This window comes from Hydra vulgaris, chromosome 10 (genome assembly GCF_038396675.1).
Source record: "Hydra vulgaris chromosome 10, alternate assembly HydraT2T_AEP".
NCBI lineage: Eukaryota > Metazoa > Cnidaria > Hydrozoa > Anthoathecata > Hydridae > Hydra > Hydra vulgaris.
Window position 1 is genome coordinate 22,799,539 of NC_088929.1, and position 17,962 is coordinate 22,817,500.

General features: G+C 28.9%; 1 protein-coding gene across 4 annotated transcripts in view; it reads right to left on the reverse strand.

Annotated features, from left to right (window-relative positions):
- Window positions 1-2,032: 2,032 nt before the first annotated feature.
- The window catches only part of LOC101240983 (BICD family-like cargo adapter 1), an 81,092-nt gene continuing 65,162 nt past the window's right edge, over window positions 2,033-17,962 (reverse strand). For all 4 annotated transcript variants that reach the window (XM_065807539.1, XM_065807538.1, XM_065807537.1 and 1 more), the window contains 5 exons: window positions 17,237-17,314; window positions 12,443-12,568; window positions 6,477-6,598; window positions 6,250-6,370; window positions 2,033-2,266 (listed from right to left, as the gene is read on the reverse strand). In XM_065807539.1, the coding sequence (XP_065663611.1) occupies window positions 2,075-2,266; window positions 6,250-6,370; window positions 6,477-6,598; window positions 12,443-12,568; window positions 17,237-17,314 (639 nt within the window). In that variant the 3' untranslated portion in view covers window positions 2,033-2,074. The remainder of the gene's footprint in view (window positions 2,267-6,249; window positions 6,371-6,476; window positions 6,599-12,442; window positions 12,569-17,236; window positions 17,315-17,962) is intronic.

Sequence of the window (17,962 nt, forward strand, 5' to 3'; positions counted from 1 at the left end):
TTATAAAATTTTTTAAAATAGTTAATAAAGTATTTTATAAAAAGTTTAAAAAAAATTAAATTATTAAACTTCACATGATACTGCAAAATGTTTTATCCTGTTTTGTTTTTGGTTCCTTAGCATACTAAGAAATTTAAAACAAATTAGGTATGATAAACTAAATTGTTGTGATTATCATACCTAAACTTTCCTTTACATTTTTTTCTTTTTGCACTTTTTTAATCAGCTAATGCTAGTGCACATGGATCTTTGCTACATTTGATTGAATGTTCGTGTATTTTTACCTGAGCAGATTACTCAAGGTAGCTCTATTGAAGCTTCAATCCAAGTATAACTAATTTTATATTTAAATGCAAGATCTTAGACTAAGACAAGTAAGAAACTTACTAGGCCTAGCCTGAATTCTCGCAATCTGATCAAGTAGGTTAAGTGATAAGTACAATTTAATAAACACAATATGGGATTGAAAAACATCGAACACCAAATTTTAAACAGTTTTCTGCTTCTATTTGTTTTGTAATTAATTTTCGTAAAATTTCTTAAATTTTATTCATGCTATACTCCCTCATCAAGTTTATTAAACTTATGTATATTTATAGTCTCGGCTAAACGTTGCATTTACAATATTTATACAAAGTTGCGATGACTTTTGTTGGATTGTCCCAGAATTGATGTGCGTAAAACAATCAAAATAAAAAGCTGCTTCGACTTCGTTTTTGACCAAATCAGGCGATGACAGAAACACATTTAAAGTGTTCTTTATAGCTCACACTCCACTAGTGGAATTGTTCATTATTCTGCTTCTGATAATTTAACAACAAACATGATGTCTTCTCTGCCTGTGGTAACTTTCGAACCAAAGAGTTCCACTATTAATCCTGCTATGATCAAGTATGATTAATAAGTGGTTTCTTGATTTTATTTCATTTTGACCCTATTTTATTATAGTATATAAATACCTATTCTTTTATAGATTAACATATACCCCAATAGTAATAATTGTAATTTTTTTTCTTCTTAGCTAAGTTCACATGGTTGCGCAAGAGCTTCATTCAGTATCTCTTGTGACACTAACTCAAATTGTATCCAGGCTGGCAGCAGTAAAAGAGGAAAAAAAACAGAAAGAGCCGGGGATAGCGAATAAACAAACGCTCGGCATATGAGATTACTAAGAAGTCAAAAACCCATTCATAAAAAGCGGTGTATGCTAAGCTCGATTATAAACCATAATTTGCCAATGAAAAAGTAAGAAAAACTTCAAAATGACTACGCCATGGTCGAAAATTTCACAGACAATTTTTTATACACACTATTTTTTAAAAAGAATTTAATAGTGTATTCATGTTTTAAAAATGAACTTTTACTGTACCTATACAATTTTTATAATTTTTGGGGTACCACCTTAATACAATTTTGTCTTTTTTTTCTTCTGATTCCAAGCAGCCATATGACCGGAAATTTAAAAAAAGTGTAAATTGCATAACAGATTATGCTAAAAAACATGTAAAAAATATTTATGTATGTAAAACTTTGATCCTTTAACAACAGATTTAGACTTAGAAATTAATCTTAAGCATATAAAAAAATAAAAAATAAAAAAAGGATAAATCAAGAATTGCGAACACTTAACAAAAAAAAAAAAACCCCATGGCGAACACCTTCACCCGAACATCTTAGCTAGTGGTCGTCATTAAACTATTTCGGGGGCTTTCGTATTTACGTCAACGAAGAAAAAAAAAAAAGAAAAAGCTTCCAATTTAGAAATAAAACAAAAAATTTCGAAATTCCTAATAACAAAAATTTGCGTTATATACAAGTTAAAGATAAATAAAACTAATTTAGAAAAAAGTTTCAGATATTTACATCAATCACTATAAATTAGTCACATTAAAATTCTATACAAATAACTTAATACAAAAATCTATACACACTCATGACTTAAAAAAATCCTTGATAATATTCTAAAATATCATTAATATTAAAAATTAATATTAATTTCTCTTTATTCAATATTATTTTTGTTAAAATCATATAAAATTTGTAGATACTGTGCGAAATCGGGCAAGATATAAGCTTACTTAGTTTTTGATGAAACAGGTGAGCTCACTCTATTTGGAGACGGGTTCTTGCTATTATTTCTACTAGAAAAAATTTTTGAAGCAAATAATCTAGCCGGCGTAATGCTACCACTACGCTTCCTCGACTTCCATTGCTCGTCTTTTATTTTTGTAGTAAGCTGCTGATCAATCAAAGATGCCATATCAAACTAAATAAAAAAAGATTGGTGCAAAAATGTTAATTTTTTTTTTGAGCTTAGAACTGGTGCGCAGAGTTATTGCCAATATGTCTATATACGTGTGTCAACTTTTTTTTTTATTAATATAAATAAAATAAAAAAATTCAACCTGCGAAAATTTTTTTTAAATTGTCTTCATTATTGCATGATCATTTTCAATTATCTTTTGATCATTCAAATAAATATAATTATTTGAATTAAATCTATGGCTTTATCGATATTTATTGTTTAAATATTTGTTGAAGAATCAGTAAAAATCGTTAGACAATTAGAAGCAAGCGAAGATTTTAAAAATCAACATTAGATAATTTGAAGTAAGTAAAATATTATTGGTTTAATTATGTTTAAAATAATCTAAAGTAAACAATAAAAGTGATTTTAATTACATGTTATTACCTGTTAATAGAAATAACATTTTTTAAATGTTATTTCTATTAACAGGTAATTAAAACTCTAATTTTTTTCTCACAGGAAAAAATTCTTGAGAATTTTAAGCTGTATAGCTAAAAAATCATCTGTTTTTAAAATAAATTTTGCGTTGCGTAATTTATGGACAATCCCTTATACAGATTTTTTACCAAGATAAACTTAGATAAATTTACCTATTCACCAAATTAACGTTTTGCGTACTTTATTTAACTCAATAGTTCACCATTACCATTTAAAAAAAAAAATTCTTAAATTTTTAAACTCTTAAACTAAAAATTAACCATGAGCGAGATCTCGTCTCGTTCTCGTTTCTCGTGAGAAATGGGACTTCTCGTGAGAAACGAGAAATAGGAAATTCTCGCGAGAAGTAGAACGAGACTTAAATATTGTATTATTTTCCAAATTAAAAATTATTATAATTTACAAAATGTTTAATAATTTGTTTTTTTAATTAATTAATATTTTGACTCCGTGATTTTAATAAATATAATTAAAAATTTCATTTGTTTTTGACAAAAACAAATTAAATTTTTAATTAGATTTTTAATAAGATTTTTTAATTAGATTTAAAAAAAAAATCTAATTAAAAAATTTTAATTAGATTTTAAATATTTTTAATTAGATTTTAAATACAAAAACTTTTTGCATAAAATGGTGCACTTTCGACTTAATTTCATTAGTTCACCAGTGGAATTCAACTTGACACATATTGTTCATATTGAAAAGAATTATTCTTGCCTCATTTCAACGATCAAAAATGTCACCAAGAAAAAACAAAATCTGGAGATATTTTCAAAAAACAAGTGACGGTGCTGAATGCAAGGCGTGCAAAAAGTCTTTGAAAACAAAAGATGGAAACACAAGCGGACTTCATCGTCACCTCGAAAAAAAACACAGCCAAGATTACGTTGAGAATTCTAAAAAAACTGACGACTCTCTTCTTCCTCCTCCTAAGAAGAAACAACGAACCATGGTCGAAATGCTTGAAACAAAGTCCAAATATGACAAAGACAATTCCATTCAAAAACAGTTTGACTCTGCAATGCTGGATTACTTTTGCACTGATCTGGCATCCTTTTCAGCAGTCGAATGAAGATGTTTCAAGAAATTGTTTGACATTGCAAACCCTAAACTGAGCCTTCATCACAGAACAACATATTCAAGAAAGCTTTCAATTCGGTCAAGAGAAGTTCAAGCTGGAGTGAAGAGCATAATAATGGAGATTACGCCAAATCTAAAAAGTGCTGCATTTACTTCTGACCTTTGGACTTCTAGAGCTCAGGACAGCTACATCTCTTGGACTTTTCATGCTATTGACGAAAATTGGAGACTACATTATTGGACACCCCATGTCCAACAGTTCCCAGGCAGACACACAGGTATCTTAATTAAAAGAAAGCTGGATTCTTTCTTAGAATAACTAAATTTGCCTGCTGATTTGCCAATGTACTGCGTGAAAGACCAGGCAAGAAACATGAAACTTGCAGTCAAATTGTCAAAGCGCCTCGACCAATACTTGTGCAACAATCATATTTTGTAATGTGCAGTTCGAGACTCATTTGGAATGACTGCTGGAATGGATGATGCGTTGCAAACATGCAAAGATTTGGTTTCTTTAACTCACCAGTCAACAGTTGCAGCTGAGTTGCTTGAATCAGAATCAGACACTCAAGGAATCAATTTTAGACAGTTACGCCAATCTGTTGACACAAGATGGAATAGTGAACTGGATTGCATGGCTTCTGTCCTACATCTAAAGAGTGCAATTATCAGATTATGTGCAAATAAAGATATTTTTTCTTCAAAGACCATCAGTGCATCACAGTGGAAATCAATCGAGGGAGCAGTAGAAATTTTGGCACCACTTAAAGAAGCTACAGAAACGTGGTCGGCTGAGTCCATTCCAACAATTAACACTGTCGCTGATTCTCTTTATTTAATCCATGACAAAATTGATCAATTTATTGAGACGGATGGAAAAAATGGCTACGGTGTCTTGTATGCCAAAAACTTGAAAAGCTGCATTGAGAAAAGATTTCCTCTTTGTCACACTGGAAACTTATTGAGTGCTGCAGCAAACTACTTAAATCCTGCTTTAAAGGGACCTCACTTGAAGCTCTTCAAAAAATTTCAAACAACAAAAGAATGGTTAGCCTCACAGGTTAAGGATAATGTTGAGTGCCAACCTGTTGCCAGAGTCCTTTCAGCAGATTTGTCCCCTAATTCAAAACTGAAGCGCAAGTTAAACGTTAGACTTGAAACACAAGAGCCAACATCTGAACTGAATCCTATTTTGAGCGAAATGTGCCAGTATGAATATCTCCCTGATGCCAAAAAAGACTTTCCGATTCTTGATTGGTGGAAATTGCATTCAAATACATTGCCAGAACTCTCTTCATTAGCTAGACAAATTTTAGCTATTCCAGCAAGTTCAACTAAACCAGAGAGAGTTTTTAGCTCAGGTGGAAATGTTGTCCGATCATCCAGACACAACTTACACCCAGAAAAAGAAGAACAAATCATCTTAATCAGAGAAAACATTGTCTTGTTGGAAAAGTTTGGCAAAAAAATTCTGAATTAATATTTGAAAAACTTGTTTACATTTGACAAATGTCATTTGTGTCTATTTGTCAAAACAAGGTTTACATTTTTTTTTTTTACTTGGATTTTAATAAATTTGTTTTCAAAAATTGTTAAATTTCTCGTCTTGTCTCATTCTCAGTTCTCAGAATTCTTGAGTTTTTGCTTATTTTTCAAAAAAATTTTTATTAAAATTATCTATTCAGAAAAACGAATTAACATTATCATAACTATTTTTCATTTCATTTCATTCTACTATTTCTATTATCTACCACCTGTTTTATTCTACTATTTCTATTATCTACCACCTGTTTTACTATTTTTATTATCTACCACCTGTTTTATTCTACTATTTCTATTATCTACCACCTGTTTTACTCTACTTAAAATCTTTATTTTATTTTAAGTTCCCAAAATTGCTATACAAACTTTAGAAAAAAAAAATTTAAGAGTTTTGCTAATTTTACTAACACAAGTAAAGGACAGCTATACCATTAAAATATCTTAAAACCTTATATTAAGTCCATATTATTAAATTATGAGATTTAGCAAAAACTTTAAATATGTTTTATTTTACAAAAAAATATTTTATACAAACAACATTAGTCTGTAAATATTGTTAACATAAACCAAAGTATAGCTTAAGTCCCTATATAGCTCTAAATAACCAGATGGCTTTATTTTGTTCATTTGTGATTTCAATCAAAATGAAGTAACATTGAAGCCCAAATAAAATAATTTTACAATATTTTTTTTGCACATCAATAAGTTATGAAAACTATTCACCTTTTTCCCCATCCATTATAATACACATTCATCTAAGCAATGTTATTATAATAAATGTTTATATAACAAATAAAGCAACTAGCAACCTTTAACTAATTAATGTAACTCTTACCATCCTCAAAGAATTAACTAATATATGCATTAAATGACTTTCTCACCTGCCATTCTTCCAATTGCTCAGATAAAGCATATTTTTGTTCTACAACCGTTAAAAGTTGAGAGTTTAACTTTCGTATGTCACAATATGATTCTTCTAATTTCCCTGATACAAAATTCACCCTAGAAAAAAAGAATTGGTACTGAGATTTTTTTTTTTTGGTAACTAATAACTTTTCTTCATATCACTATTGATAATTCTAAAATACCTGTAGAACATAAAACTTACTTAGAAAAAGCTTCATCTCTATCTTGTATAACAGCCTTAAATTTCTCATCGACACTGATATCTGCCAGCATAATTTCACGTTCTTTTCTAAGTGATTCAATTTCTCGCTCATGTGAATTTACCTGAATGGAATATACATTGTTTATTTGTATGATAAAACAACTTTAATAACTTTTAACTGCGCATATAAAAAAATTTCTTATTTCCCATTTATATTTATTAGGGTGATTTAAAGGGTCATATCTGAAAAAAAAAAAACACTAGCTTATAATTTTCCCAGCAAAAAAAGGTCACAAGCTTATCATCTTCTAAGACTATGACTTAGTAAGGACTTTTTTACATTTTTGAAAATCCTCTTAACGAATTCCTTCAGGGAGTAAAAAGAGCATTTTTAGAGTAAAAAGAGCTTGTAGAAAGTAAATGTATGTATCAATGAATGTATGAATGAATGTGACATCGCATCAATTAACTTAGCCTAAGATAAATAGGATTTTAAGTGGTCAGTACAAAAACTAATTTTTGTTAAAGATTAAATCATTTAAACTTTTGTACCATTAAGTAATATTTTAATTGATTTTAATGTTAATGTTTAAAACTCTGTTTCCTAAAAATATCCTTCTGTCTTTTTCTCATCAATGTGAGTCACAAATACCTCCAGGTTAGAATTCTCATTACCTTTAGAATTTTTTTTTCAACCAAAATTAGTTTGCATAAGTGTTTTTCAATTGCAATACAAATCTGAAGTTGATCAGAAGAGTTTTAAGTTTTAAAAAAGTATAAAAGACATAAAATTTAGTACTAAAAACAATGAATCCCATCAATTCTAGTTTCTTTTTTTTAATAATTTTGAAATGATAATACACGGATTGAGTCTGTGCAGTTTGTTTAGAAAAAAAAGTAAAATTCAAAATCATTATCAAAAGTTTTTCTTTTTTTTTTTTTAAACATCTTCACTTCCAACAAGGCTGCAAGCAACCACTAATTAGAGTTGGAAGTTACTGGAAGAGAAAAGATGAAGATTGTAGACCAAGGTAATGATTGACAGACTACTTAAAGGATTGCAAATTATATAAATCAGGAAAGCAAGATGGAGGAAGCGAATTCCAAAGAGCTGATATTCAAGAAAGAAAACTAGGCGAATAAGAGTTTTTGGAGCACTTAGGAACAGTCACAGAAAAAGGATGAGACTTAATGGATTGACAAGTAACACGAGAATGAATTTTAGTAGATAGCACAAGAGACACTAGCTCTTTAGAGCAGTGGTCATTATAGTATTTTTAGAAAAGAGAAAGAGAAGCAACATTACGACGATGTGATAATGGTTGGAGGATGGCTGCTAGAGCAGGTCCAACTATGTTTACAATGCATTATTGCACCTTGTCTAAAAGAGAAAGGGTATCATTAGAAGATCTGCCCCAGATATGGCAACAGTATTCTATACAAGGCCAGATTTGAGATTTATAAAGATAGAGAATAGAATCCAGAGTAAGAAAGTGTCAAGCTCAATAAAGAGATGCAACCTTAGCAGATGCTAATTTTGCAATGGATTTGATATATGGTTTCCAAGAAAGATCAGAAGTAAGATTTATTCCTAGAAGATGAATGGTAGATTCATCGAGTACATTACTGTTCATAAATATAAGAAGATCTAAATTATTGCAACAATGATTGGCTGAAAAAAATTGAGTTTTATCTGAATTAAAGTTCACCAGCCACTGTGAGCCCCATGCTGTAGCAGAAGTGAGATCCTTTTCAAGCTCCAATGCCCCCTCCAAGCAATCAGAGAGTGTTAGCTTCTTATCATGACAAGAATAAATGGTAGTATCATCAGCGAACAATGCCACCTTAGATATTGGAATATCTGGAAGATCGATCATGTAAATTAAAAAAAGTAAAAAAGGGGCAAGGATTGAACCTTAAGGAACCCCTGAAGTTACAGAATAAGAAGAAGAGTGCTGTCCATAGAGGACAACTTTTATACTATGAATGGAAAGGAAGGATTCAATAATCTTAAATATGTTACCAGATACACCATAAGAAGAAAGCTTATGGAGAAGACCAGCATGCCAAACTTTATCAAAAGCTTTAGAAATGTCAAGAGCGATGGCCTTAACCTCTCCACCTCTTTCTTATACACAATAAAGTCTATTGGTTATTACTGTAAGCAAATTAGCATTAGAATGAGAAGATCGAAATCCATATCGATGATCAGAAAGTAAGTTATTAGATTTAAAATTAGAGATTAAGTGTTTGTTAATGAAAGATTCAAAAACCTGGCTTATGATAGGAAGAAGACTAATGGGATGGTAGTTTGATGAGTCAGATTGCTCTCCAGAATTTTTGAAAGTAGGGATAACAGATGCTGCTTTCCAGCAGATTGGAAAACAAGACTCTGATAAGCAATTGTTAAATAGTTTTGGAAGTATAGGCGACAGCTCCGGAGAACACTTCTGCAAGAATATAACGGGTGTGTTGTCCGGACCATAAGCTTTAGAGTCTAAGCAGGATATCACTTTAGACACAGAAGCTGGAGTGACGCGAATGTCAAGCAATGGATCAACCTGTTTGACAGCTATATTGGGTAGAATACAACTAGTGAAATCAAGAGATGATATTGATGAAAAGTTCTTAGCAAATAATTCAGCTTTGTCTTTAGGTGAGGTGACAAAGTCTGAACCAAACAAGTGAGGTGGAATAACAGATTTGCCTTTATTATTGATACTATTAAAAATTCTCCAGAAGTCACGAGAGCCTAATTTTTGTGATGAAATATGAGATTTCATGACCTGAGAATAGCAGGCTTTGGCATTAGACAAAACCTTTTTACAATGGTTTCTAGCAGTAATAAACAGACGTCTATTTTCTAGAGAATTGTTTTGCTGATAGATATGGAAGTAATGGTTTCGATTAGCAATTACAGCAGCACAATGTGAGGAAAATCATGGAGAAGAGTGAGGCTTGACCTGGAATTGTTGATTGGGAATAAAAGATTCCATGCCAGCCTGAATCCACAAAGTTATGTAAGAAGCACATTTGTCTACAGGAAGACGAAAGATTTCCACCCAAGGACCATGACCAAGGAAATCACAGAAAGAGTCCCAGTCAGCCTTAAGGTAGTTGTAAGAGGTACGATTATAGGGGGATTCAGATATTGAAGAAGAATGATATAATAGTGTTAGAGAGATCAAACCGTGATCAGAAGCACCTAAGGGTGAATGTGGAGAAACTGAGCACTGACTAGGATCAGGAAGAAGACATAAGTCAAGTAGAGAAGGTAAATGATTTGGGTTGTCTGGAAAGCGAGTTGGAAAGTTGACTATTTGAGTTAGGGATTGAGCAAGGCAAAAGTTGTGGGCTTTAATGCCTGCAGAGTCACTGACACTAGAGCCAAGCCATTCAGTGTGATGAGCATTAAAGTCACCGACAACAGTAATATTAGCTGATGGATAAAGAGAGAGGGCTTGGTCAATTTGATCAGAAATAACATCAAAAAGAGTGCAGTCTTGAGATGAAGGAGAAAGAGGAAAAACAAAGAGAAAGGCGATAGAGTGAAGTAGTGCTAAACAAAAGCACATAAAAGAATAGTCTGTGGATTCAAACCTAGTAATTCAAACCTACGACAAATGGGTGAATTCTTACTACGACTGTAAATCCTGGCTCGTGTTCATAAACGGCTCGACAAGAGCTCGTTCATGTTCGGCTCGAATGGTAAACGAGCCGGGCTTGAACAAAAAATTAGGCTCGTTTATTAAACAAGATTTAAGAGTGAACAAATTATGCAAAACAGAAAAAGTAAATATATAAAACTTTTTTTTCAAACTCTTTTCACAATGATTTTGTTGAAGAAGCCATTTTTTAACTTGTAGAGAGGTATTTTTTCAAGTTGCACAACTAAATGTTTCATGATAATATATTGAATGTTTGTTTATTTACTCTGCTATTTAATCAGGTAAAGTCGTGAATTTTTGTTTTTGTTAAAAACTTGTATTTACTAAATCTAGAACTATAAATTAGTGCTCAACAGATTTTTTTTTAACTTTGAAAATATAAACTTCGAAATTTTAAAATTCGAATTTCATTACTTCGAACTACTAACTCTCTAACTTTAATATACAACTCGCGTCATATTAAAACGATTAAATGCATTATAACATTTTTTCTTGCTTTCTGTTATTATAAAAGTTTATTCATTTCTCTTCCTCTTTGTGAATAAAAATGTTGATTATAAAACTTTTAACATAATTAATAGAACTACAAGTTGGAGAGCGTCAAACAGTTTAAAAAGATAATTTGCGATAAGCAAAAATTAGCAAACTTTTAATTAAAAAAACTTTGAAGAAAAATTGAACTTTGAAAAATTAAAATTCGAATTTCGTTACTTCGTTGTTTATTTAAATGTTTAATAGACTGTAGGATTGTTTATGTTGTTTGTTGATTCGAACTTGCATTATTTACAGACGAGCCTTTAACGAACAATTTTTTTTTACTAAACGAGTTTCAAACTAACAGGTTACAATAATTATTTCGAATTTTAAACCAGTCAAGCTTGAGCAACATGTAAAACGAGCCGAGCCCAAACAATACCAATCCTTAACGAGCCGAGCTCGAACAAAGAATCTCATGTTTGAAACGAGCTCGAGCCGAGCCCTGGCAAGCTTGGCTCGTTCAATTCGATTTACAGGCCTAATTCTTACAAATGTAAATGCCAAGACCAAGCATGTGACTATTGGAGTCTTTACGAATTAAAGGAAGGTAACCATCAACACTTAGATCGCAAGATGAGACAGCTAAACTCAAATTAGTCTCACAAAGAGCGAGTAGATCTGGTGAACTTTGCAAGAGATAAGACTGAACAGAAGAAAAGTTACTTCGAAGACCACGAATACTAGTGAATGATAAGTTTAGAGAACTTGGTGATGATGATGGTTTTTTGTGTTTTATAGTTTTTAGTACTTTATTCATTTTTAAATTTGTTATAGAACTTGACTCAAAGCATAGATAGTACTCAGTACACTATTTAATAGTGCTCTTGTTACGGCTTAGGGTTTATTAATAGTAATAAGGCAATTGCCAAAGCAATTGCCTTATTACTATTAATAAACCCTAAGCCGTAACAAAGACCTCCAAATGTGGCCTTGGCAATGCTCACCAAAAGTACAAACAGGGACAACATCCATGCACAACATGGCACTGTTAATGCTTTAATATTTTTTCAGCTGTTGATGGAATCAGCCTATCTGAGAGCTTCCACAGAGTTTGGGAAACCTGACTACCAGCCGGCCTCAGAACCATAAAACTGAGTTTTAGAGTTGTACCCTCATTAGGAGATAATAGAATGAGTTGCCTAGTCATAAAAACAGAGACACAAGCAAAATCCTTGCATTTAGTCAAGAAGATCCAGCATTCAACATTTTAAACTGGAAATAATGTATTAAAAATACATCTGCGTCAGCCTAATAGATAAATAATAGACGTAAGACTGGTCGAGAGATGGAATATTTTTACCCCTTAAGTCTTTGCCTAGGAGGCCTTCTATAAGATAATAGCCAGATACATTTAACATCTGCGTAAGATGAGTATTTTTATCAAGACACCATCTCTAGCTTTTACTCAACCAAAAGTCCCAAGGCAGGGGGCGTTTTACGTCGGAGTTCTTAAGTATATAATTTGTTCAAGTAAAACAAATAATATATGAACAAAAAAAAGAAATTTTTATAAAGAATATATTTTTGAATTAGCTTAACAGGCCTTGAGGATACACCCTAATGTTCATGGATACCTGATACAAGTAAAAATGATTCATAGCTAACACATCATTTAAATTAGGAAACACCGTAACATTCTTGGATATCTGTTACAAGCATTAATAATTTATAGGTAACACATTAATTAAATATGGAAAAAAAAAATTTTCAAAAAAAATAATCCTAATATAATAACTCCACAACATACAACAATGGCAGTACCTTTATCTGAAGTGATTGCAATACTTCTTCTTGTAATAAAGCACTAGCTTGAGCTATAGAAAGATCTTTTTTTGCAAGTTCACAGTTGTTTGTTGCTATGTTCAAACGATGATTCAAATCATTTACCTAAAATTTAATATTATAAAAAAACTTCATGAAAATAAATATGCGGTATATATATGATGGTATATATGGTATATATATTTAAGTTCCAGCTGACAGAAAAATATTTTTTAACTGTTTGACTAATAAAGAAAAATATAAATGCTTTTTTATTAGAGATTTTAAATTTATAAGTAAATTTATTAAAAAAGTATATTCATTCTATAATCATTGTAAAGATTAAAGATTATGTTCACTTTAATTTTCAAAATGCTAACAAAATGTCAAGATACTTCATCATCTTCTGATACCAAACCAACCTAGTTAAGCATATCATACTTGCATAACATTTTTTCAGCATTCTGAATTTGTAAGTCAATTTGACATTGAAGACTTGCATTTGAAACAAGACTTTTAACTGTCCCACCAATGCCATTACATTTCTTGGAGTCTTTCCTTGTGATGTCGCAAAGAAATTTCATTCACCTTGCATTCCTAAATCTTCAGCATGATTACATAAAAATTAAAAAACATTTGCAATTTTTGTACAGGCCAGCACAACTATCAGAAAAACAGTTGGTTTTATTGGTTTTAGGAAACATTTTTTGAATGTTTTGACAAGTCTTTTTATTATAAAATAAATAAATCCAGGCTTCAGAAGGAGCAAATGAGTGCAGGAGCTACGAATAGCCTGTCTAAAATAGACTTGGCATGCTATGGGGGCCCCCTATCTAGATGGTTTTGCAAGGCTTTTTCAAGAAACCTAAATTATGTTTTAGTGATAGTTTTAAATTTTTCCACTGAACTTTTATTTTGTTGCTTCTTCATTCCATATTTGTATTTCCGAAAAATATCTTTATTTTATTGTAACATTTTTTTTATATAACTATTTTATATTGATTTAATAATTTAGTTATTAACTGAATACATACATAATACAAATGTAACATAATCAAAAATTTTAATAAAACAACAATATAAAAAAACTGCTATGCAATATATATAGTTGTTAAAATAATTGATTGCACATCTACGCATAAGGTTCATTTATTTCTATTCATCTTTATGAATAAAAATAATATTGAATTTGAAAAATTTGACGAGCACTATAATAACAAGTGGGAGAGCAACAAATCATTTAAAAAGTCTACCATACCATGGTAACCAGTATTAAATTTTTATATTTTTTTTTGTTTTAAAAATAGATATTTCAAAGAGTGTTACAAGCAAAACATGGAGTTTTTTTAAGATTTTCATAAATAAATAAATATATAAAAAAAAAAATTTTGAAAAAATTTTTATTTTGAAAATTTCTATTTATAAAAAAAAAATACGTTATCAATAGTTAAAATTCATCATACACATAAAATATTTAATAGTCGATAAAATTAAACAAATACAAGTTTTAAATAAGAAACTAGTCTATAAAAACCAGAGGCTACTTGCATTTGATAATTCATAAATTGCTTATAAAAGAAACCTGGTGTACTATGTCTGAGTCACTTTAAAGATTTTAAGCAAATCATCTGTGTCTATCTGGTATATGTGTCCTATTTTTGAAGGTAATGTTTTTTTTTAACCAAAATTAGGATATCGGGCTTTAGAACCCAACAAAAATCATCTCCACTTGGCCAGTGTAACAAAGTCTTGGGTAAATGAAGATGCATCAATTTCACAAGGCGTCTTCATTTTCTCCATCAACTTCTGATAACAACCTAATTAAGCAATCATTTTTGCAGATTTAATATTTTCAATAGCGTTATTTAATCGAGGCGTCAATTTTCGCTCTTTGAAAAAAAGAAGTAGATGCCAAATATGTTATGTTAAGAAAAATTGAACATTTCTTCAGCATTCTGAATTTGTAAATCAAACGGATGTTGAAGACTGGCATTTGAAACTGTCCCAGAAATGCCATCACATGTTTGCTGTCCATGCGATGTCGCAAAAAAATTCCATTTACATTGCATTTCAAAATTTTCAGCATGATGATGTAAATTTTTGCAATTTTTGTTTTGGCCAGCACATCTATCCAAAAAATAGTGGATTTTTGTGGTATTAGAATATGCTTTTTGTACAAATTTGACAGTTTTTAATATACAATAAATCCAATATCATGTGCTAAGTCATCAGATACAAAACATAAAGATGTTGGTTAACATTTAGGAGCACACTGATCATATTACCCTGATCATGTAATGTGGATTGTCGTTGGTTCTAGTAGTAACTCTTGATTCATCTTGACAAATTCAAATTTTTCTGCAAAATCAATCAAAAAATATTATTAGAGGGTATGAATGCTTTCAATTTATTTAAATATTTATCATGTGCTTTAGCAATATAAGAATGGAATACTTTGCTATCAAGCTTTTCGCAAAGACTTTCACAATGAATTTGTTTACTGTATATGTGTAACCTAAAAACTCTGCTCATCTGTGTACTCCATTATTTGTATTCTATTATTTCAACTTAATTTACATTGTCATTCTCTTCAAATGATCTTTTATTTTGCAATAGATTTACAGTTATACTTCAGGTGCTTTCTTTCTTTTTAATGTATTAAATACTTCAGATGCTTTCCTTAAAGGCCATGAATCTGGAACCAATGTCTTTTCAACAAAATCTTTTCTCTTCTGTTTTCTATTTTCAGCTTTTCTTGCATTGAAAATATCAACTTACCTAGATCATCAGCTTTCTCCTGATGTTCAACAATGGGTTCCTCAGTAACATCATTTTTCAAGTCTTGCATTAACATTGAGGATAATTTCTATCTCTCTCAAAATAGCTTGATATATCTTTCAATCCGGTTGATTTAGTGTAATAAATTAATAATAAAATGACAAACTGAGTTGAAAAAATAAAACTTTGTGCCAGTTTAATTATATACAAATGTCAAATGTTTTTCTTTTTACGTTTAAAATCGCTTAAATACTTTAGTGGTTCTCTACAATTAAAACTTTTTTGGGATCATTTTTGTGAAATGTGTTTGTTTTGCGATACTTATATTATCTATATATATACATATATAAATTAGTGTATTTCATTTTTTCAATTATTTTTGTTTAACAATAAATAAACATTTAACTATAATTAAAAAGAACAAGAGCTGGTAAAATATCCGACATTTTAATATTGTTACGAAGTCTTCCCATTTTAATATTGCTTCTTCTGTTTTAGTAAAATATCACCTGACATAATATGTCATCAAACAGGAAGCATAATTTATTTCATTTATTTTATTATTTATTTGAATTAAGACTTCTTTAAATTTTAATGCTTGATTAAATAATTTTAAATTTGTTTTCAAATTTAAAGTAAAAAATCTCCTGAACTAATTTGAACTAATTTGATATCAGTGCTAAAATTTTGCAAATTTGTCTATGTAATATAAGTGACTATTTTTAAAAGTATATATACATATATATATATATATGTACATATATATATATATGTATATACATACATATATATATATATATATATATATATATATATATATATATATATATATATATATATATATATATATACATATATATATATATATATATATATGTATGTATATACATATATATATATATGTACATATATATATATATATGTATATATACTTTTATATATACTGCAAATTTGTCTATGTAATATAAGTGACTATTTTTAAAAGTATATATACATATATATATATATATATATATATATATATATATATATATATATATATGTACATATATATATATATATATATATATATATATATATATATATATATATATATATATATATATATATATATATATATATATATTATATATATATATATATATATATATACATATATAAATTAGTAGAAAATGACTTAATAAAATTTTTTTGTTGCATATTAGTCTTAAACATCTTGTCACTAAATTTTTGAAGCAAATTTGACACGTTGGACTAGTTCAAATGGTACTATTGTTTTTTCTCTAGAAATTAGTTTTATCTAGGTTCTTGCCTAAAATATGTAATTTTGAATATTTGGAAATTTTTAGATTTAAAAGTATTATGCTCATATTATTTTAGAAGCATTTTAGTAAAAACTTCTTCAAAAATTTCTCTGACAATTTTAACAAACCACAGTTTTTGTTAACTAAATTTTTTGAACTGCAAAACTTTAGATTCCATGTAAAACTCCTAACTTCATGGACTTTGAACCTCTGAGTCCTTATCTGAAATACATAACACATATTTTTGTTAAAAATGTTTAAGTATGAAATAAATTCATACAAAAATAAAAAATAAATATAATAAAATATTTCATTCTTTTAAATTTAATCTTATATAAAAATTATTTTTATACATTAGTAGATTATTTTTTACAACAATTTCTTATTCTTAAAAAATATAGTTTATATCATATTGAATCTTCCTAAAATTTGTTCTTTGGAAAATATTTTTTTATAGTTTTACAAAACCAGGAATATCAAGATTATTTTAAAACTATGAAAATCTGAAAAAAAAATTCTCGAAAACCAAGGACTTTAAGTTTAGTTAACAACTGAATAACTTAAATGTTTATCTGACAAAACAATATTTTTTAATAAATGCTTTATATATTTTATGTGTTTAAAATTTTCCCAAAATATTTAATAAAAAAAAGAGTAAAATTGAAATATTATCTTAAGACAACATATATAACATTTAATGAAGTAATAATACCTGTTGCTCTAAAGCTTCAATATCTCTATCTGATGTATTAGATTCATTTTGTGACGTATGATCATAATCTTCATTGATCTAACACACACATTTATATTTATATATATATATATATATATATATATATATATATATATATATATATATATATATAGTTCTTTAAACTGTTGCACTTGGGAGTACGGAAGGTCAAAAATGATTCTTTTGTCAACAATTACGCCACTTTTAATTACTTAAGACTTTTGTCTTAAGTAATTAAAAGTAATTAAAATCTTTTAGCCTGATTCGCAAGGGAGTGCGAATCAGGTTAAAAGATAGTCGATGTAGCAGCAAGTGTAAAAAGTGCGCTTTATATATATATATATATATATATATATATATATATATATATATATATATATATATATATATATATATATATATATATATATATATATATATATATATATATATATATATATATATATATATATATATATATATATATATATATATATGCAAACTTGTCATTTACAACAATTTAAGACAAATAAAGTCAAAAATCACATTAAAATTACATAAAATCACTGTTTTTCATGTCTTTACAACCTCTTTTCGGTTTATTTGCATGGAGTCTTCTAGAAGACCTTCGCGATGACTTGCAGTCACAAATTAAGATGTCTTACTTTAGACATAAAATGAGAATTTTTATACAAAAATTGAAATATTATGTCTTGGATGAATAAA